Here is a 23,487-nt window from a genome sequence, read left to right as displayed (position 1 = left end):
TATGCACCAGTGCAATTATACTCATAGTACTCCTGACAAAAAAGAATGCCAAACACACTTCCTATAACACCAGTATTGCTACCCATCCAGTGAAAAAAAATACATTTATTCAAGATACCAAGTTTATTTTATTTTATTATAGCTTAAATAAATGTCTTGATCCCCACCCCCTGCCTCCTACACTGTGCTGGCCCCAGCACGGGACCAGGCCCAGCCCCTAGACAGATCCCCCTCCCACACCATGCCACCCCCCAGCCCCTTCCTGGGCCAGTGCAGGGCCCAGCCCAGCCCCCAACCAAACCCTCACACCACGCCAGCCCCTCCCCCACCCACCACAGGGCCAAGCCCAGCCCCCTAACAGAGCCCCCACCCCTGTATTGTGCCAGCCCCAGCCCCAGCCCCAGCCCCAACCCCAGCCCCTCCTCTTACCAGCATGGTTCCTGGCCTGGTCCAGCCTCCAACAGAGCTCCTCCCCCAGCCAGCGCAGGGCCCAGCCCATACATTTTGGGTGGGTATCACAACAAGTTTCCGTCTAGAATTTTCTTCCAGCCCAATTTCCACTTGCAAGCAGAATTGCAACTGGGCCTCTCATCAGTAGATAAAATTCATAGGCATTTTGACTGCTTTAGTTGTTTTGTACAATTAACATGCTGACTATGGATCCCCACAGTCCAACAACGTATCAGGTCTAGGACTGGAAGTGTGTGCTTTAACAAATCTGACACCACTGCTTTTGGGGTGGAAATATCTTTGATCTATCCCATCACCATTAAAAGAGCAAATAGACTTTAAACATTTTATGGATGATGTCCAAGGTTTTGAACCCAAGCCTAGTAGCTGTCCCAGCCTGGCCTCTACCCAGTGGCTACTGAAAGCTGGTGAGCTAAAAAGCTACTAGGATGATAGTCCCAGCTAAGGCACCAACCACAGAAGCTCTGACTGGAGGATTGCTCAGCTCCACTGATTGGTCCAACTATACTATTTCAACAAGATAGAGCAACAGGAAGTTTGTCTGAGGCTACAACAAAGTGACTTCCCACTATGGCTACATTGGAGCATGCTTCCTTCAGCCAAGTCTCCTCCTGATCCCTACTTTTGCTCCTGTTTCCACCATGCTCCTGCATTGGACTTGACCCTTGTCTGTCCTGCCTCAATTAGCCGTCCTGACTCTGGCTTAACCCTTGGTTATTGCATTGGACATGTGACCTGTGCTCTGACCCTCAGCGTTGATTCCTGATTCTGTCTCTGGCTTGACCACAGTCTTTGCTCCCTGCCCCAACCTAGATGCTTACTCTGACCACTAGAACTGACTCCTGCTTTCACTACTTGGCAAGTCCTAAAACCATATAACCTTGATAAAGCTGCTGAAGAACAATTAAGAGAAGATCAATGAAGTGTTAGCGGGATGCAGAGTCCTGGAAGCACTGACTTTTTGCAAATATAATAAAATAATGAAAAAGGTAGAGTGTGACTAAGCAATTACAGTAAACAGTGAGCTGTAAACCATCCATGAGTACTCAAAGGTGACAAACACTAAACAGAGATTTCATGTAATCAACAAGTAAGACAAGGAAATATAGGATTAAATTAGGCAAAGAAAAAATGTATTTGGATATGGAGTGCTCCCAAACAGCCAAGCCACAATCTTTGGACAGGTTCTTTGATTGTTAAACTGGACTTAAGTAATAAGTGAGGTACAGTGTAGTAGGTTAATGTTTCATTACCTTTGCCTTAAGCAGTTTCAAGGAAAAAAAGGGGAGCAGAAGGGAAGTGATATTCTCACTTGTTTTAATAAAATCGTTTTCATTAAAAAAGCTATTGAGATATTGAGATTCAAATCAGTAAATGATGGTTCAATTAAAAGCAAATGGAAATATGGTTGGTATGGAAATGAAGTAAATACAGAACTATATAATGGAGAATGTTTCTGAGAACAGTGGGACCTCAAAGATCCAAACTGTATAAAGTGAGAGAATCAACAAAGCAAAGCTGTTGGAAAAAAGGCGAAAGCTGGTCTGGGCTGCAATAGTGATGTGAAAACAAGCTGGCTAATTATTCTGCTTACTCATTTTTCTTGGAATATTACATTAAAACTGAGCCTCACATTTGAAAAAAGTAAAAGAGGTAAATGGGAGAGAGTTCAGAATGCAGCATCAAACACTATACAAGGTTTGGAAAATGAAACCTACATGAAGAGACCGAGAGTATGGTGCAAAATTAGTGTACAGAAAAGAAGACTACAGGGAGCCAACTCTATCGACACGAAAAGTGAAGTTGTACTGAGGATTTAGATAAGCTAGTCTCATTAGTCAGTAACATCACAGTCATCTCCAAATCTGATCCTCAAATTGCTGAGCCTCATGGGTGCATCTACACCAGCCAGCTACTTCGAAGTAGCTGGCACAACGTCAAAATAGCATGCGTCGTGTCCACACACGCCATGTGCTATTTCAACGTTGAAATCGACGTTAGGTGGCGAGACGTCGAAATCGCTATTCCTATCCAAAGATGGGAATAGCGCCCTACTTTGACATTCAATGTTGAAGTAGGGCATGTGTAGACGATCCACGTCCCGCTACATCGAAATAGCGGGGTCCCCCATGGCGGCCATCAGCTGAGGGGTTGAGAGATGCTCTGTCCAGCCCCTGCAGGGCTCTATGGTCACCACATGCAGCAACCCTTAGCCCAGGGCTTCTGGCTGCTGCTGCTGCTGCTGCTGCTGCTGCTGCTGGGGGTCCATGCTGTGTGCACAGGGTCTGCAACTGGTTGTCGGCTCTGTGGACCTCATGCTGTGCAGGTCAAGTGTGTCTTGGAGGGTCCCTTTAAGGGAGCGGCTTGCTCTTGCCCCAGAAGGGCTAGTCCATCCTGTGACCCCGTCTGCAGGCTTTGCTGGCCCTTATTTCGACAGGGAGTGCCTATGTGTGTGGATGCTCCGCATCTCCTTTCAGTGAGGCTCCTTTCAACATTCCCCGTTGCTACTTCGACGTTGAACGTCAACGGCACCAGCCCCAGTGGATGTGTAGACAATACACATTAAAGTAGCCTATTTCAATGTTCTTACGTCAAAAAAGGCTACTTTGATGTAGTGTGCTAGTGTAGACGTAGCCCATGGCTTGGAAGCTGCATAACTGAACCTGATGGAGCTTTCCTGTTCAGACTAGGTGAGGCAAGTCCTTCCTGGCAACAGCAAACACTCTGTAAGAGCCACCAACCTTGCCAAGTGGAAAAGATTTTCAGTCTGGTCTGAGCAGCACAGCTGTTCCCAACACCAGCCTCAGTGCTGCTTATTCGGACAACCCTGGCTACCTGAAGCAGAAGGGGCTTTCAGCCTCATCTGTGAAGGTTCACTTAGCTGCCAGGTGCAGAGGGCCACTCTGTGTATGCAAACCCTAAGGTCAATCAGCTCTTAAAAAGCCTTGACAGGTTATACCAGGGATGGGCAATCATTTTTGTTTGGGCGGGCTGGGGGGGGAGGCGCGTCGTCAAGATTTTGGTAAATGGTCAAGGGCCACACTCTTCTCTGGAGGTTGTCGGGGGCCTGGGATGAGGCTGCGTGAAGGCAGAGACTGATGTGGGGCAGGAGATTGGGGTGCAGGTTCCAGGAGGGAGTATGGGTGCAGGGGAGGATTCCAACCTAGGGGAAACGTGTCAGAGGGTTGTGCAGCAGTGTTCCCTGTAAACAGAGTGCTTGGGCGGCCACCCAGGAAAGAGTCGAATGTCACCCAGCTGATGAGCAGAGCACCCCCGGGGGGCAGCATGTGCATCTGCTAGCAGTGTACATCTGCATATGCCTTGGTGCGCATAAAATTTATTCCACGCCTGGATGGAAAACATTAGAGGGAACATTGGTGCAGGGTCTGGGAGGGAAGAGAGCCTGGGCAGGGGTGGGGGACACAGAGGGTTTGGCGAGTGATCTGGGGCAGTAAGAGGTGGTGACCTGGGGCAGAAAACTGGGGTGAAGGAGGGCGTCAAGTGCCAGATACACGCTCTGGCTGGGAGGGGCTTAGCTGGGTAGCTCCCAGCCAGCAGCCCAGTGGGACCCTCAGGCAGGCTCCCTATCTCTTGCAGCCCCAGACCGCTAAAAGAGTCTGGCTGCTCCGTGTGCCTCTCTGTGCCACACGCCGGAGGTGGGAGGAAGCTTCCCACACTGCCTGTCCCCAGTACACTGTCTCAGTTCCCACGGGCTGGCTTCAGTTCTGCACAGCATGTGAAGCCCCTCCCCCGACCCCCGCCAAGCACAGAAAGGCACATGGAGCAGTCAGCCACTGTGAGCAGTCTGGAGTTGCTCCCTGCCTGACGGTCTGGGTGGGATGGCCATGGGCTGCATGCAAAGGCTTGGTCAGGCTGGATCCAGCCTGTGGACGGTATCTTGTCCACTCCTCCCCCCAACATCTGTCAGCCTCTCCCTGCTCAGAACCTCAGCCCGCTCCTTACCAAGCTCATGGGACTTCCCTCTGAACCCTTGGCAACATGCTCCCTGCTCTACCTCTCTTACAAGGCATCATTCCCAGGAGCAATAACACCAGCCAGGAGCTATCAGCACTCACAGCTCTAACATCAGAGCCTCCTTCCATGATGGTCTAGCACAGGGATTCCCAACCTATGGCTTGAGACCCAAACATGGTTCGCGATTAGATTTGTCGCAATTTGATTTCGTTTTCGAAAGAACCCTTCTTCCATGTTCGAAAACGGGGTTTGGTTTCAAAGGAACCCCATCTACATGTCTGTTTTTGCTTTCGGAAAAGTCTCTTCCAGAAGCACAATTGCACAAGATTATGCAAATGAAGCCCGAGATTTGTAAATAAGCCTTCATTTGCATTTTCGATCACCCTCATTTGCATTCCTCCTCCAAAAGTGGAAAATAGTATAGATGCAGCCTTAGGCTATGTCTACACGTGCCCCAAACTTCAAAATGGCCACGCAAATGGCCATTTCGAAGTTTACTAATGAAGCGCTGAAATGCATATTCAGCGCTTCATTAGCATGCAGCCGGCAGCGGCACTTCGAAATTGATGCGGCTTCCCGCCGCGCGGCTCGTCCAGACGGGGCTCCTTTTCGAAAGGACCCCGCCTACTTCGAAGTCCCCTTATTCCCATGATGGGAATTTCAAAGTGCCGCTGCCAGCCGCATGCTAATGAAGTGCTGAATATGCATTTCAGCGCTTCATTAGTAAACTTCGAAATGGCCATTTGCGTGGCCATTTCGAAGTTTGGGGCACGTGTAGACACAGCCCTAGGGTCCTGGATTCAGGAGTGCTACAGCCTGGCAGGAGTTCCTGCCCCTGCAATCACCGGGCACTCAACTAGGGCGCAGGCTTCAACAGCAGCATTCCCCGCCCAGGTTCCCACTCAATAATCTGCGGACCAGGCAGTGGAGCTGACAGCCACCACAGGCTCCAGGGCAAGGTGGGAGGGTTCTCCAGTTTAGGGCCTATGGCTGTAAGCCCCTTGCACCGCTCACACCATGGGGCAGCAGAGCGGGGATACCAGGGCACTTCAAAGGGGTCTGGAGTTCCAGCCACTGTTGTGGCTGAAGTAGCAGCAGCAGCCAGAGCTCTGGGACTCTTTGAAATGCTGGGCTCCAGGCAACTGCCACCTTTGCCCCCCACCTCCCACCCCCATCAGCAGTACCAAGATCAGGGACATGGTCCTACATCCACATCTTCACCATGCACTATGCAATTGCCCAGCAGGCCAGTGACAATACGGCCTTGGGAAGGGCAGTGCTCCAACCGGCGACTGACTCTGACCCTGCCTCCCAAACTGTGGTTTGTAAGTCACCTATTTGGCATGGGCATGAACAACCACTCGAAGAAAAAACAGTGACTCAGTTTCTCCTACATATCGTTCTTTAAACTGCATTGCTCGTATTCACTCCAGTGCTTACCCGTGTCCCCTCCCTAGGAGCAGGAAGGAGCATCGGATGGTTGGCCAGCAGTGCCCTATATGAGATACCACGTAAGCGCCACTCCAAAAGACAAAACAGAACAGCTCAACCCCACCCCACCCCCGAACTCAATAACCTGGAAAAATTAACTACTACCCTGAGCACCTCCAATGGGTGCTACTTCCTCTCACAAGCACCGACCCTGTGTATTTAGGAAAAAAACCAAAAAAAAAAAAACAAAAACACTTTTTCATAAACAAAGAAACTGAGTCTAGCACTCATTTGGGAAAACATCACAACCACAGTTCAACAGCATACGAGCAAGAGCAAACTCCAGCACGGAGTGGTGTCCTTTGCCTCAGTCCTTCTTACCTTGTGGCATGGAAGTCTGAACAAGTGTACCTTTAACACCCCACTCAGAGTTGCTGTCCTTGGTCAGTGAGCACAGAGAGTTCAGAGGCCCATTCACCTCCCATCCAGGGATGGGAAGTGTTGAGCAACATCTCAGCTTCTGCACAACCACAACCAGCTCACAGTTCCCATCCTTCAATCTGCCATCGCTGCTTGCTGCTGCTAGTCACACTACCAGCACATTGTCTCATTCTGCTGCCCCTAGCTACAGCTTTTTCCATTGCTACGACCCTGTGCTACTGGTGTCTCTCTGCTGCAATAACATTCTGAGCTTCTGACACTTAACCAAGCTCTCTGATTTCAGCTGGAACTGGAGAACCTCACTATTGGTGCAGGTTGTACAATCTCTTTCACTGCAGCACTGCCTCACAGTAGACAAAAGGCTCAGCGCTTGATTATCAGTGACTGCAGCAATAAGGATCATTGAGAAAACCAAGGGCTCTCAATTGTCTAAGAAACTGCCTTTAATGGGTGCAGACAAAAGAATCTAATGATATCTAGGGCTCCTTAGGCAGAGGCCACAGAACCAGGTAGGAACTAGCCCTACCATTTCCCCCCTTCACTGCAGAGCAAGTGAGGAAAAAAGCTTCCTTGGAAAGCAAGTTCTGCTGCCTTTTACTCATGTGTGTGTGTGTGAACACGTAGGTGTGTCTATGTGAACATGATCTGCTCCTGAAGTCTTTCCCTCAGTTCATCATCATTCAGGGCTTACATTAGCAAGGTATCCGCCACCGTCAGGATGTGGGCAGTTAGATCTAATGGTCAGAGCAGGCATCAGGTGGAAGGCAGGTCTGTTCACCAGGAGCTTGGGGTCAGATACAAGGTTGCAGAAAGCAATCAAAGAGCAAAGTCAAGGACTAACCAGAGCCAGAAGCCAGAGTCTAGCCTCTAATCAGGAACCAGCTCTGGAGCCCTATTGCTCAGACATCTCCCCTTCGTGGTTTTCTAGTTTAAGTATTGGCAGAGGCCATGCCGAGGGCTCTAAGGGGTCGCTACTCAGTTTGTGTTAGGCAGCACATCCTACCGAACCCAGCTTCACAGTTTCCTCCTGTGGAAGCCAAGCCTAAGATTCCATTGGTGCTGCAGAGGTGTCAGCCCAGCCTAGAATCATTATGGTCCTAGGCTGTACCTCTGCAGGTTCTCACAGCCTCAAAAGTATGAACCATCACTGCCAAACCTTTCTAGCCATGTAATCAATGGACTGCTTTAAAGGAAATGGAAAAAGCTTGGATGCCAAGTAAGTAAGTGTATACCCAAGTTGTACCTCTAGAACCGTGATTCTCTCGTCTGGCAACATCCATGGTGCAGCAGGACCATGGATGTTCCCAGACCAAAGAATCTCAGGCTGGGGCCCTTGTGGTGGCAGCAGAGTCATGGCTCGATCCAGAGTCCTCAGTGGTGGCAGAAGAACCGTGTCCAGGGCCAGAGTTGTGAAGCTATGGCTGTGATCAGCCCAGAGCCTGAACAGTGGGGCTGCACCCAGGGCCAGAGTCCGTGGCCAGCAGTGGGCCACCATCAGGCGGCTCCAGCAAGCAACTACCTAGCTGGGGCTGGAGGTAGGGGGGCCAGCTGGAGCTGAAATTGGGGTTGAGGCAAGCTGGGGTCCCGTGGAAGGGAACCCTCCCAGCTGATCTGGCAAATCCCCTTGTTCAGGACTGGTCTGGTCCCAAAGGTACTGGACCCTGGGAGGTCCAACCTGTATGTATGTGTATATATTATATTATATTTTAAATTGTTTGGTGTGTGCTTTGTCTAGGAAGGTGAATGCGAAACAAAAAACACTTTAAAGGCAGAAAAATACTATGACAATAATAAATACCAAAAAATAAAAACTTTGTATGTTGAAAGCTGTACATTATAAAACAGATACATGTGATATGGCAGAAGTCCATGGGATACACTTTAGGAACTGGAATTAATATACACACAACCACCTGTAACAGCAGAGCAATGATTACTGAGGCTCAGATGTACAAGTATATACAAAGGAAAGAACTTTTAAGGAAAGAATGCCAAAGCCTGTTGCGAAGGGAGAGAGGGCAGTCAACTGACACACTACCCAAATTCCAAAACGATTTCTTTTCTTGAACTACCATTACTGGCTTTATTGTGGCATCCCTCTGCCCTTCCCTCTGCCCCTCCCTCTGCCCGTGAAGACTTGTGTGATGACTCTTCACTCGACATTGCCTTTTCATTTTCTGGGAAACTGCTCCCTGTAGTTATGGAGCAAAACATGTTTAAAATTTTTTTCAAAGTCTTAGCTTCAGCTGTTTTTAATCACATGGGCAACCAGTTACCAGGACTGAAGAGTACAGAAGGCCTGATAGAATTTTTGGAAAACTTGGGGATTCATCTTTCAAGTAGAACTACCAATGTCTGTTAGACAGGCATGTCCAGCCAACATAAATGATTCCTACTAAACCTTCTGTGACTTAGGCTATCAATCCTTAGAGGTTATTGCCAACAGGACTTTACTGGGTAGTCAGAAGAGGAACTAGGAATGCAAACCTGCTGGCTATGAACAGGGGGCCATTAATAAAAGTGAGGAATTCATTCAATTGCTGGATCAGATCAGATGCGCTCAATGAAAAGAGACGGTCATAAAGATGATCTTTAGTTATGCTAGTCAGACAGACTGGCAGTCTATCAAAAGACTTTCTGAGGTAGTCCACCCTTGTGAAAAAAGAGTTTCTAGTTATTGTGAATGATCCATCATTTCTAAACCGTTCTGTCTAGAAGTGGACACCATGGTGCTGAAAGTGACACAGGTACTGATGATAGTAGGGAGACACCACTAGATGAAGGCACACCTGCAAACCAGAACTAATCGCTAGAATAACAAGCAGGACGTAATGCAGTGGTGAGTGATGCCCTGTTATACTGGCTGTGAAGTTCATGAAAACACAAGTCAGTCCTGGATAACATTCACCTAACCCCAAGAGACAAAAGTGAGCTACTTCCATTTGTCAATCAATGTTTCTAGGACAACTGAAACCCCAAATATGGTGCAGACAAAAGCCATAGCCACTTTGAAACAAGAAAAACTGCTGGAAAAGCTATGATCCTATCTCTCCTCGTTACATTACAGTCAAGTTTATGGACAGATTACATATGATGTACATCATCCAGGTTACCAAACCACAACTGCCCTTTGGTCAGGCTAGCCCAAGATCCAGACATTTGCCTAACACAAGACACTGATGATGCCGCATTTAGGAAACATGGAGATACACACGTATCTCATGGAGCTGGAACGAACCTCAAGAGGTCATTGAGTCCAGTCCCCTGCACTCACAGCAGGACTATCACCATACCCAACAGATTTTTTTTTTAAATCTAACCTAACCAGATCCTTAAAAGGCCCCCTCAATGACTAAACTCACAACTCTGGGTTTACAAGGCCAATGCTCTAATTACTGAACTATCCCCACAACTTTGAGAAGAACAAGAACGTTGATGCTCTTCTGATGTACTTGTCAGCTGCGTACAACACAATCTGACTGCCCCATTGCTGCAGACTATGTTCTGGAGGCTTCTGCTGCGGTTCCTCACACAAATCAAAATGAGTATTTACTTCATCTTGCAAGCTAGAAACAAAGTCAGACAGTCCGGGCATCTTTCTAATGGATTCCTGCAAGGATCCATTCAAACTCCATCTCTTTCTAACACATATATGTATATATCTGTATGACCTATCAACAACTAAGTGCAATAAATGTGTATATGTCAATGAGATCATGTGTGTAATGACCTACATGATATCAAAGGCCACTCAGGCAGGACACAAATGCTTTGGCTACTTACCTGTCTCAGTGGAGATTTATACTAAGTAGGTCTAAGATGGTGTCCACAACCTTGCATCTGAACAATCACCAAGTCAATCAACCCCTTTCAGTCTATGCCGATGATCATCTACTCACTTGCCAGACAGTTATCACTTACTAAGAAGTCAAAGAGGACCACAGCCTAATATATTGGCCTCATCTAGAACATGTAAAGAAAAAAAATGCTTCCTTGCAATGCCTTGATCCAGAAGCTAGCAGGACCCTCCAGGGAAGGAGAGGAAAATGTTCTATGAACCTGAGAACCAAAGGTGGTTTTGGCCCACTGAAATATTGTGCAATCATTTGGGGACAGGAGTTGACATTGATTTGGAGCCTGAATATAGTCATCCATGTCATTAGTGGTTCTGATAGTCACACATTAACATCTGATTTGGTTCCTATAGCTCTTCCAAAAATGTTGACAGGATGCCAGCACCCTTAAAACTTCATGGAGAGCTATGAATGATGAAAACAACCTTCTGCAAACAAAAGTGACAAAGGTTCTGCCAGGTGCAAACATGCAGTGCATACGTCCCCGAGGAAAATCTGCCTGCCTCCAGAAGAAAACACCAACGTAGGCAGTCCCTATTGACTTGCCAGGAGTGCCTTGGCACCATCCTTTTGTGGCAATGCTGGCAATAAGGAGGTTGCTTCTCCTGAGGCTGTGTCTATAGTCAAGTGGAAGGTCAATGGCTGATACACAATTTTAGGTGCGCCATTTCTGTACCTAAAATCAAGTTTTCAGCTGTTGACTTCCATGCCTGTCTTCATAGCAGACGGTCAATGGGAGCACTCCTCCCACTGATCTTCCTTAATCCTGCTGGCTCCCAAGGAATTCCAGGGTTGACATTGACCCCAGAACGCGCCTGAATGGTCAATCTTCTGTGCCTGGTATAGATGTAACCTTAGTAAGTATAAGCCTGATGGATAATTACCATGGGGCTATCCAGCCACTATGCTATCACAATGCCAGAGAGATAGCTGTGTTAGTCTGTATTCTATCAAAACAAAAAAGCAGTCACGTAGCACTTTAAAGACTAACAAAATAATTTATTAGGTCATGAGCTTTTGTGAGACAGACCCACTTCTTCAGATCATAGCCATACCAGAACAGATTCAATATATAAAGCACAGAGTTCCAAAAATTGTTATCAGGGTTGACAAATCAGAAAAACTGTAACAATCACAAAAGCTCATCACCTAATAAATTATTTTGTTAGTCTTTAAAGTGCTACATGACTGCTTTTTTGTTTTGATCATGCTGGTGACGTAGGTTCCCATTGCTTTCAAGTGTTTTTGAATGAGTGAGACAGGCAGAGTTTGTTAAATTTGAAAATGCCAGTATTAATTCATCGAAGAAAAAGAGAACAACAAGTGGAAAGCTTAGCATTAATACAGCTCCCATTAAAGAGCTTAACTAAATTAGTTAAAATAAGGAAAAGGTATCTACCAAGAAGACAGAGTGTTAAGCATTTCTTTTGAAAAAGGGAATTTAGGCACTAGGGAGATTTCTGTTGAGTTGCTTGAAAAATCTGTGGCTGCTCATGGAATTAAATTGGAAATACTGCACAGGGTTTTTGAAATTCTTGTTTTTAAGTACAAAGTTAAATTATAAAGTAAAATAAAAAAAATCTATAAGACATCATCTAAGGTCAACGTTTTCAAATCTGCGTGCCTAAAATTTGGCTCCTTAATCTATTCTTAGATATCTAACTATAAATTGCCTGATTTTTCAACAGTGCTGAGCACATGCAATGCCCATAATTTTAAATGAAGAATTTTAGATATTTTCTGATCATCAGGCCACTCATATTTAGCTACCTCATGTCCCAGTCCTGCAAAACCATATTTGTGTAATTCTAAGACCACAAATAGTCCCATTGATTGAAAATTAAATATATAAGTTAGTGATTATAGGATCATGGTTTAAATAAGATTTTATAAGCCAGATTTTGCCATGGGAATATTTTTAGACAATATTTGCAAGATAATTAACTTGTCATGGTCAGGTTTCATTCCTTTGTGCAAATCACACCTTGTATTAAAAGTTCACAAAAGAATATTTCTGTTTCATCTGTTGATGAATACTGACTTATCTGCCAAAGGGGCACCTCTGTCTTTAGATAAATCTTCTGAAATTTTTCTTCTGAACCAGTGACAAACTATAAATATAAGAATCACTCCTCTGTACCTGCTACACAGCACAATTATGTCATTATGCCTTTAGGCAGAGAAAGACTGTTACTTTACCAGTGCTATGGGAAAGCTTGACATAAGTAATTGTTTTTGTTAGTTCATTAAATTCCCCAATAAGTTTACCATGTACAATTTCATACTTTTGGTCTGAGTAATAAGAAGATATCTCTCTTACGTCCGGGACTGGAACATCTACTTCCTTTACAAACATACTTTGGCATTGTTTTAAACAAGCTAAGATCTAATTCGTTTGAAAATTTCATGAGTGTTAAAAAGTACTTACTTTTGTGCAATAAAAGTAGGATCAAAGAATTCGGATGTAATTCTGTTCGCATACAGGGAGCAACCAGTCATAGAGCACAACCCTAAAATGCACCAGATGAATATATCATTCAGTTGAATCAGTATAATAATTATGGTCCTGATCCTACTGCCAGTGAAGCCACTGGAAGTTGCACCACTGATTTCTGTGGGAGTAGGATGAGGTCTTAAGTGATTTGTAATGTATATTTAAAGTTAGTATTGCATATTTACCAGAAAGTATGAAAACTATCCCAGCTAAACAAGACACTTTTGCTTTAGTCTGATCCGAGCCTCCAACTTTGGTACACTTCATCCCAAACAGGGCAAATACGGAGCCAAAGAATCCAAGAGTGACAGCAGCAATCATGAGTCCTCTGCAGGCCTGGATATAACCTGTAATCACAACATGTAATCCTGATATTAGAATAGTATTAACTAACGATTTCCATGATAGTCCCTTTGGTTGACTCTTCCCACAGTCACACAGGATAACTGCAAGCACAATTAGACCATAACTTGTGATGTCATCTAATTTTTAGCATGGCCATACAGGTTACTGCATACTACCCACAAGATGATAAGTCCCTTTGTGTTCATTAAAGTTTGATTCAAATCCCTTTGAAATCAATGGAAATTCTCTTATTGAGTGCAACAGGGTTTGGATCAGGCACTAAAACCCACAAAAATATTTACAACAAGAAGTCCTGTGGCACCTTACAGACTAATATATTTTGGAGCATAAGCTTTCATGAGCAAAGATCTAAGTACCTGTGAGAAGCTGGGCTGAAGACCCTAATGTAAGAAGATACTGAAGTATATGATTAACTTTATATATAAACAGCTCTATAATTATGGTTGGAGGAATGCAATACTGTAACATTAACCAGTCAGTAAGAGATTATTCGTCATAACACATTTGGCTTTCATTTAAAATATACATGAATACACGCTTGCACTAGGTTACTTAATCCGTTTTATCCTGATACTGGGTAAGCAGGGGTGGTGGCAAAATATTTCTGTCTGTATTGTTATTTGAGTAGGCCATACTTTACTTATTCACTCAGAGCCTTAACAGATGGCTGAAATGATAGATGCTAAATAAACAGAAAATTAGTGTAAAAGTACACAACTAATGGAAAGCCTCAGTTCTATCTCTACTGTATAAGTGGCACCTCACCACAGTTCCACCGTCCTCACCTAGCTACTCGCTACCTTCACTCCTCAGTCCCAGTCTCCTGGTCCAGCAAGTACTAGTCTCACTTCTCTAGATTCCCCACCTTGCATGTTTTTACTGAGCCTTATAGGAGAAATTCTGTCTGTATGATCAGTGCTAAACCACTGTTAAACAGAGCTAAAGAACACCTTCAAATATTTATGGTTGTTCTCAAAACCCAGATGTGACTAGAAGTTATGAGAACAAACCAAAATGGTATGCTTAACAGTGAATAATTTGAATTATATTCTTGATTGCACTGGCACAACTTGTGAAAGTCTTGCCTGCTTGTCAGAGGGTTTATAGTACAAGCCACACATACTTGACTTAGACTGAGTGAAATTTTATTAATAGTAGAATTCCAGGAGAAAAGTAGAATGGCGATCTACAATTGTTTCAATTCCTATTCCAGTGTCAATAAACTTCATGTTTTTATGCCAAATCCTGCATTCTTAGGCCATGTCTACACAGAAGCATTATTCCTGAATAGCTTATTCCACAATAGCACAGCTACACAGAAAATGCATTTCGAAATAGCAGTCAGCTATTTTGAAATAGACCGTCTACACAAACTAGAGCCTATTTTGAAACAGAGCCACTGGATCCACTATGGCTTATTTTGAAAAAGGCTCTATTCCCTGTATACATAGCCCTTCTTTCAAACTACCTATTTCAAAATAGGTGCCATTCTTCATATAGGCTGTGTCTACACTAGTACAAATCTTTGAAATGGCCATGCAAATTCTGCTGATGGAATAAGGGGATTTTGAAGTTGGCAGGGTCCTTTCGAAAAGGACCCCCATCTGGATGAGCCGTGCAGCGGAGAAAAGCAGCAATTTCGAAGTGCCGCGGCTGGCGGCATGCTAATGAGGCACTGAATATTCAATTCAGCACCTCATTAGTAATCTTCAAAATGGCCATTTGCATGGCCATTTCGAAGATTTGTTTCAGTGTAGGCATAGCCATATTAAGGTTTACCAGCTTATTTCAAAATAGCAGTTGCATTGTACACACTTGCATAGCTATTTTGAAACAGCAGCTGTAATTTTGAAATAACTTTGTTGTATAGACCTACACTTATTCACACTGTACTCACACCAAGCTGACAATGATAACAGTAGGAGTGAAGATTTTAAAGGAACTTCAAAATTTGCTCTTTTTTACAAATTTATGGATGTATGTATGTAATGAATTGCTTCATTTTTGACAATATAAATATTCATAGCCACTCATCACCTTAGAATCACAGAATCATAGGGCTGGCACGGACCTCAGGAGGTCACCTAGTCCAGCCCCCTGCTTCAAGCAGGATCAACCCCCACTAAGTCATCCCAGTGTTTTTTTTTTCCTTGTTTTGGAAATGTGTTTGTGGTAACACTATTTAGGTAAAGCAACAGATGAAGACTGGCCAAAGAAGCCATTATTTTTGACAGGTCCAAGTTACTGCCACTGTTAGTTGCTAATTAACCCATTAAGGTGCTGAAGCATGAATATAGTTACCTAGAGGTACTCTAAAGCTTAATTTATGGCTAAATCTCCTAGGAGAAATATTAAACATTTACCGAAAAAATATCCAGCCCATGCAAAAACAACAGAGCTAAGAGCCATTCCTTAAAGTCAAAGCATGTTGTGGAAATAATAGAGGGCACTGTGACTGTGAGAGATTATTAACTCACTCAAACAAGACACAGTTTCAATTAGTAGATATCATGACTTGGAATATCATTGGAATCTATTGCCAACAAGCTCTCAGTTATTCAGGCCAGCTAGATTCAAAGCTCAACTCAGCTCACCAAAAAAATCATCCGATTAGGGTATTTTTAAAAGCAGAATTTAGAAATTAAAATTTTGACAATGTAAACCAAATGAGACAACAGGAGAGATGGTTCCATGAGTTCTACTAGGACCTTATTATAACTATCTAATTTACCTAGGAGTTACCTAGTTACTACAGTGATAGGTGACACTGAAAATTGTAAAAAACATGCAGATAGCTGTGGAAGATGTGTTAGATGTTGATTTAGGAATGAGAATCAGGGTAATAATCTCTTTACCAAGTCCAATTTCTGCTTCCTTGGACCACAGTTAAATTTATTGTGTATGAATGTAGCCTTTTAGTTACACAGTGACACATTTTTTGCTTTGTTGATTTTTTTCCTCAGACATAAACTAGTTAATGAAAACATGACAATTTATGCTACCTCAATACTACCAGACAAATTTGAATTTAAGGCAGTTAGCACAATTGTGCCAAGTGATTGTCTTCACCATAAATACCATTAAGCTCGATTTAGGGAGCACTAGTATCGATATCATAACACTGTTGAAACTGGCTGGGTGTAGCATCGAGTTCGTGGGAGCCAGGAAACCGACTGGCACTGCTGCATTTGGCTCCTTGCTGTGGCTGGTTCCCAGCTCCAGCAAGCCAGGTGCAGCAGCACAGGTCAGTTTCCTGGTTCCCCCAAGCTGAGGGAACCCAGGAACCAGGCAGCAGGGTGAGTGCTGCCATCAGCGAGGGTGCAGCAGGGCCTGGGGGGAGGACACAGAATGCGCAGCTGAGGGAACTGTGGGATACGTTCCCACAACGCACCGCTGCAACAGTGGATGTTTGGCCATTCAGCACAAATTCGACTTTGTGTGGACTTTGTGGGAAGTGAGGATACTCAAAATCAAATTTATAAAACCCGACCTTACAAAATCAAATTTAATAAAATTGAATTTATCTGGTAGTGCAGACATAGCCTTAGAAAGGCAAAACAAGCAAAATATGAGTTGGCCAAGTTGTGCTTCTTCAGTATTTTCTAGTGATGACCAGAAAGACATGCATATTGCCATCACTGATTATTTGGCACTGGCGTATAATTATATGGATCAGCTCAGTGTGACATTTTAAATAGAATAGTAACAAAATAGTTCCTACAGTATCTAACTTGGTTTTACTACATTGTGCATGATCAGCAACATTCCGATTACCCCCCCTCCAAAAATAGTTTGCTAACAACTATGTTTTGTCTTGCAGTCCAAAGATGATTTTTAGATAAATGATCTTTAGTGCCTCATTTCTGTCATATGTGACAGTCATGTGGCGTTTACACATCTATGAAGTGTGATACATGGAAAAAACGTATAATGCTCTGAGAATGGGTGACTTCAATAAATAAAATATTTGCTTGAGATAGCTTTATAGATATTGCACAGATTCCCTTTCCAATTGCAAACCCATAGCATTTGTACTTCTGTACCGGTTTCTAGGCTATAATGCCCTTTTCAGTTGGTAAGTGCATTTTTGTTCAGCTATGTTATTTCAATGGGTCATCTGAGCCACAGCTGTGGAATGCTGTAAATGTTGTGCTGATGTTGTTCAGTTGTCTTATTAATGTCTGGGATCAGCAGCACACAAAATTAAGGCAATCTCTCCCCACACGAACACCATGATTTTTCCCGTAGAAAGTGTCAGATTGGGCTCTTAAACACAATGGGTTGTATCGTGCCCATTATACAGAAGGCCTCATGCTAGGCACTATGGAGCTGCACCGTCCCAAAGGGAAGGAAAGGGAAAAGCATTTCTCCCAGACTCCCCCATTCCATCCCTTTTTTACACACGTACATACACAGAGAATTAGTGCCTGGGGAGCCGGGCACCGCTACCCACCTTCCTGGAGTGGAGCACAGTCTCTCTACATGGGGCTGGGTAGCTCTACTTCCTAGAACTCAGCAACGGAGATGGAGTTATTGAGCCACTTTCTTCTTCCCTCACTCCCTCATGCCTCCTTACCTCGGGCAATAGGGAGGATGCTGTCCCTACATTGCCATGATCACAGGAAGTGGAATTCAGCTTAGTCCTAGAAACACCATGCAGGGAAGATGGGGGAAAATGCTCTCAGGTCATGTCTACACTGCAGTTTGAGCCAGGGCTTGAACTCAGGCTCAAACCTAAACTTGTCTCCTGCATACACACAAATTGCACTAACTCACTGCTCAGACCAGCAGTGGGTAAAATATGGCCTGTGGGCCAGATCCAGCCAGCTACTCTTCTGTGGTCCAGCAGGAGCCTTGGGCAGGCTCCCTGCCTGCTGCACCCCTGTGCACTACTCAAAGCCAGTGGGAGCTGCCTGGGCCATGCCCGGATCTCAGGAACTGTGTGGAACCCCCTCCCCGCGGATCATACAGGATGCAGAGCTGCACACAGCCCCTGTAGCTAGCCAGCAGTATGCAGGGGCATGGCAGGCAAGGATCCCGCCTGAGGGTCCCACTGGACTCTTGGCCAGGAGCCGCCTAGGTAAACTCCTCCCTGCCAGGGCCTGCACCTGACACCCCATCCCTTTGCCCCCCAACCTTCTGCCCCTACTCCTCTACCACTGCCCCAGATCACAAGCCCCTCCCAGACCCTGCACCCCCTTCCTACACCCTTTCTCCAGGACAGAATCCTCTCCTGCACCCATGGCCCCTCCTGGACCCTGCATCCCCTCCTGCTAAACTAATTAACCTGGCGTTTAACCGGTTAACCAATTAAATGTGATTTTACATCCCTCGTAGGCAGCAGCCCAGAAGTAAGGGTAGCAATACCATGACGTGCTGTGCTTACTTCTATCCTGGTGCTGATGGCAGCTCTGCCTTCAGAGCTGAGCTCCAAGCTGGCGCTCTTGCTGCTCAACTCTGTATGCAGTGCCACCAGCAGCAGCAGTGCAGAAGTAAGAGTAGCAGTACTACAACCCCGACAATAATCTTGCAACCCAACTCCTTTTTGGGTTAGGACCCCTGCAATTTACAATGCCAGGACATTTCAGATTTAAAAAGCCAAAGTCATTAAACTTATAATTTTTAAAATCCCAGGGATGTGTGATTCACCAAAATGTAGCTGATCGGGCCCTAATTATTAGAGCTATTGACCACATTCCTGCTCCTATCTGAGTTATTAATTTTGTTATGCTGACCACATCAGGTCCTACAATTTTTTTTTCTTTTCAAATTAGTTTGTGCCCTGGTGAAGTGTAGCTACATAACAAATACTAAACATTAGGTGTAGATCAGTTAACTTGAACTGTGATTGGTAGGGATAGTGGAGCAAACTACTGGATGGACAAAATTAAAATAGAACAGGAAGACAGGAACTTTCTGTGCTATCTTTTCTTCTCTTTGGAATTCTGATTGATCAAATATTCCTGATCCCATGAGATTTATTGTTGATTTTACTTACCTTAGTACAGAGTAAGCTTGGAACAGAACGTCCTCTTAAAAAGACTGAATGGCTGCAGTCTTTAAACATGATTCTCTAACTCCAACCAGGAGGATTACAGCACCTATGCCAAGCCCAACTGAAGTCAGTGAGACAGATCCACAGCTGATGTAATTTATCACGGCATCATTTAAAACAATGGAGCCCAGAAAAATTACAGTATCTGAGGATCCAGCCCCCTGATTCTATGCAGGTGTTTGCTCATACAGAACAAATGGCAGGATTTGGATGTAAACACCTCTATTTGCCCATAAATCAGGGTCACACAAGTGATAGCAGTTCAAAGTCACCTACATTAACCTGGCACGATATCTATGATCAGCTCTAGAGGAGCTCTTTATAAGACTGAGGCATTCAACGTGTTGTATAATTACTAATCCCTTTTAGCCATTCATCTCCCAACCATTTTAAAAGGCAGTTTACACATCAGAAATATTACCTCCTCTCACAGTCACGTGTCAAAGGGGGAGAGCTAATATACCAAATACTATAGATCCTAATTTGTTTCTCAGAATTGGTTATACTTGTCGTTAACACCTTCTCTTGATCTACATATATATTTTGACTATCAACAGGTTACCCTGGAGGTTATCTGTAATATCTGACCATTGCACTGTGATAACAATCTTGCAATTACAACTTCAGAAATTGCCCACACTTTCTTCATCAGATTCAACTCTTCAGATAAAAATTTGAGCACCAGTTAAATGTAACAAGTAATAGTTTGAGCACTGAAACAAACAACATACTGTCTGTGTTCACTGGAAATGGTGTTAAAGTTTTTAAGAAAAATTCTTCCTGCCTAAAGAATATATATGTCCTCAAATTACACAAAAGTAGATCTTGTTTCAATAAAGTATCATTGATCTTTAAACACTGTAGTAAAGTGTTAAGATCTTATTCTGTACGGATGATCCCTTCAAAACCAGCAATGAATATTTATTTGTGTGTACTTTCTAGTGGCAAACTTTTAAACTATAAATTAAGTAAGTATATATGAGTTAATCACATAGTGAAAAAGCAAAGCGAACATTAATTCCTGAAGAATTACATTCTTCTCCTCCCATCACTGCCTGTTTTGGCAAAAACTTAAAGGAAAAATGTAGTAATAATTTAAAAACAAGCACGAGAATGGAAATTATAGCTTAATAGCTTATCCTCTTCATCTGCACCCTTGACCTTCCAAATGGAAAATAAGTAATTTTTGAAAATAGGACAAAGCGGGATGTAGGAGGGATATTAATGTAATCAGTATTTATTGAAATATCTGGTGGAAAAAAGTTGTAAGTTCATCAAGTAATATTTAAAAAATGCATTCATGATCTGTTTTTCAGCAAAATAATAATAGAAGGGAAATATTTTATACTGGAGCTATTTTAAAAGTTTTCCAATGTGAATATAAAACTTGTTTCCCTCCTGCCCTGGGAAAGAAGCACATTCTTTGTGGTTGATAAACAGGTATTTTTACATGCACATTTGGAAGCATATGTTATTTAACTGTAAATTGACAAGTATTGTTTCTCTGTAGATAGGTATTACATTGATGTGTTTAATTAAAACACAGATTATGCTGATATGCTAAGCAAAAGAATGCTTCCTGTGGCAGGTGACTACCACTCATCCAAGGGCTGAAAACAGAGTTGAAGTGCGCTACCTAGGAATAACACTGCTGAGAATAGTCTGAGAAATCCCTCCATTTGCCACAGCTGCTATTGTCATCCCCCCAGAGCTCTGAGTCTAGGAGTACCATATTTGAACTTTCAAAAAAAGAAGACCCCTCTGAGAGGGAGTGTATCTCTATCTGTGTCTCCCAACTCATCTTGTACTAATGTGTTACAGGATATATGGTGCATTAATACAAGATGAGTTGGGAGACCCTGACAGAGATACACTCCCTCTCTGGGGGGGTCCTCTTTTTTGAACGTTCAAATACAGTACCCCCAAGTCTCAGCCAGCAGCCCACGAGGCCAACAATAGGATTTCAGAAAAAGGGTTCTTCTGCTCTTCTTCCTTGCTATAAAGCCCCCTCTGCCCACACAACCCACCCAGCGAGCCCTCATCCTCTCCCACCCCACAATTAACCCCTTCCCTCCCGCACCGCAGCGCATCCTCAAGCTGGCCAGAGCGGGTAACCCCAGGGCCAGCTCATCTCACCTCCAGCCCCTCTAGGCCACCTCCCCGCCTAGCTGTGGGGAGGAGTGTGGGTCTCCCGCCCGCCCTGGCCCCAAGCCTGGCTGGGGGCTCGCAGCTGGGGCGCTCGCCAGCCGGGGAGCGACGGACGGACGGACGGACAGACAGAGGGAGGAAGTATAAGCAGCCCCAGCGGGCCGGTGCAGACCGTCCAGAGCCAGCATGGAGGGGAAGTCCTTGCAGTTGGACACGCCGGTGGAGTCGGTCACGCAGGTCTTCCAGAGGTTGGCCCAGAAGGTGGCGGTGGTGATGACGGTGCCGTCGATGGAGGAGACCTTCCAGTAGTCGGTGGGCAGCGTGGAGGAGACCAGCACCCAGCCCGCCACGGCCAGCAGGAAGGCCAGGATCTCCGCGGCCATGCGGGCCATGGGGGACGGCGAGGCGCGGGCGAGCGGCAGCAAGTGCGCGGCGCTCCCGGCCCGGCGGCAGCCGACTCAGCAGCAGAGGGAGCTGCGGCCCCGGAGACCCCACCCCTGCCGCCCGCCCGCCCCCTGCCGGGCTGAGGGCCGGCCCGGGGGCCGCGCAGCGCCTTCCCCGGCCGCGCTGGGACCGCCGCCCCCGTCCTCCCCCGCAGCCGCGGCGCCGCCGCTCCGCTCCAGCTCCTGCTCCTTCCCCCAGCGGCTGCCCGGGCACGGCGGGGGCGGCTGAGAGCCCCCGCGCGCAGGATCCCGGTCCAGGGCTGGAACCAGTTCCCCCCCCCCCACACGCAGCCCGGGAGCCGGGCCCGCGGCACACACCTGCCCCCACGACAGAGTCTCACCGCGGGGGTGATGCGCCCTGCGGGCGGTGCGTAGCCCGCTCCCTCCGCCGCCTCAGGAGCGAGCACAGCAGGGCCTGGCCTGTGTTTAAATCGGGGCCCTGGTGCACCCCCCCCAGCCCGTCCCCCCGCGGCGCTGCAAAAGCCGGCGTGTGGCGTCTGGCTGCGGCCGCCCTGGCTGCTCCTCTTCCGCCAGACGGGTGTGGCCAGCAGGTCAGCACTCTCTTCTGGCATCCCTGTCCTAGGCCAGAGTGATTTACAGGGTGTGCCGCGGCAGGCCGGTGTTGCCCGAAGAACTCGCAGGGGTGCCTCCGGTGCGTGGCAACACCACTCAAAGATTTTCCATAAATGAGTAGTGTATGGTGACAAGTGTCAGAGATAGTATCAGAGGGGTAGCCGTGTTAGTCTGGATCTGTAGCAGCAACGAAGGGTCCTGTGGCACCTTATAGACTAACAGAAAAGTGACCAGCATCTGAAGAAGTGAGTTAACTCACGAAAGCTCATGCTCTAAACTTTTCTGTTAGTCTATAAGGTGCCACAGGACCCTTCGTTGCTGCTAAGTGTCAGAGAGGTAGTCGAGTTAGTCTGTATCTGCAAAACCAACACGAAGTCCTGTGGCACCTTATGGAGTAACCTATACTTTGGAGCATAAGCTTTGGTGGGCAAAGGCCCACTTGGTGATAACAGTAATGGAAAATACTGAAGCATAATGTTATTTCTGTAGCTTGTGAGGTGGTAGCCTGGCAACACAGCAAGGTTGGCTGACATTGGGCTAACTTCCCCTCTCCTCTAATCTTCTCCTCGCTGTACCATGGCCTAGCAACTCTGTGTGGTGCATGCGCTATGCTGGCATAGCAGCATGTTGTCAGCCAGCTGCTAGATATCAGCCAGCAGGCGTATGTGGTGATTTATTGAATTATTTTCACCAGCTTGAGTAAAGAGAGTAAGCTAGTGCAGTGGTTTGAGCATTGGCCTGTAACCTAAGGGTTGTGAGCTCAAGCTTTGAGCTGGGACTCTTGCTACAAATAGGTCCTGCCAAGAGGGCAGTGGGTTGGACTCCATAACCTCCCAAGGTCCCTTCCAGCTCCAGGAGATGTGTATCTCTATGTATCATTATATTCTCTTTTTAAAAGACAGAAGTGAGTGAAAATACTCCTGCTGAGGAACCATTGTCATCAACGAGTGAAGTAAATTTTCATAGCTACTATCATCATCAACAACAACCACCATGGGCTCAGCATCTGTTCGTGCCGATGCCATTTCCACTATTTCTTTCTGCCTTTCCCTGGCCAGTGCGGAGTGGCTTAGTTTCTGTAGACTAGCTCTGCATCGCTCTACTATATCATCTACCCATTCTCTGTGGGTTCTGCCTCTCTATTCGAACTGTCCATTATGCCAAATACCAGGGTCTTGATTTTTTCATTCGTTGTTCATTCTGCAGATATGTCTGAATAGCTGTAAGTTCCTTTGT

The 23,487-nt window shown here is 45.5% G+C and overlaps 1 protein-coding gene across 2 annotated transcripts in view; it reads right to left on the bottom strand.

Moving 5' to 3' along the window:
• Positions 1-23,487, bottom strand: part of CLDN10 (claudin 10) — a 93,631-nt gene that overhangs the window by 4,088 nt on the left and 66,056 nt on the right. The window contains exons 1-3 of one of the 2 annotated variants that reach the window (XM_074983105.1): positions 21,408-21,750; positions 12,852-13,013; positions 12,601-12,682 (exon numbers count right to left, since the gene is read on the bottom strand). In XM_074983105.1, the coding sequence (XP_074839206.1) occupies positions 12,601-12,682; positions 12,852-13,013; positions 21,408-21,627 (464 nt within the window). In that variant the 5' untranslated portion in view covers positions 21,628-21,750. Of the gene's footprint in view, positions 1-12,600; positions 12,683-12,851; positions 13,014-21,407; positions 21,751-23,487 lie in introns of those variants that run through there. The other variant, XM_074983106.1, reaches the window with a different exon arrangement.

The sequence above is a fragment of the Carettochelys insculpta genome, chromosome 1, assembly GCF_033958435.1.
Source record: "Carettochelys insculpta isolate YL-2023 chromosome 1, ASM3395843v1, whole genome shotgun sequence".
NCBI classification, from domain to species: Eukaryota; Metazoa; Chordata; order Testudines; family Carettochelyidae; genus Carettochelys; species Carettochelys insculpta.
This window is presented reverse-complemented; position numbering and strand designations above follow the sequence as displayed.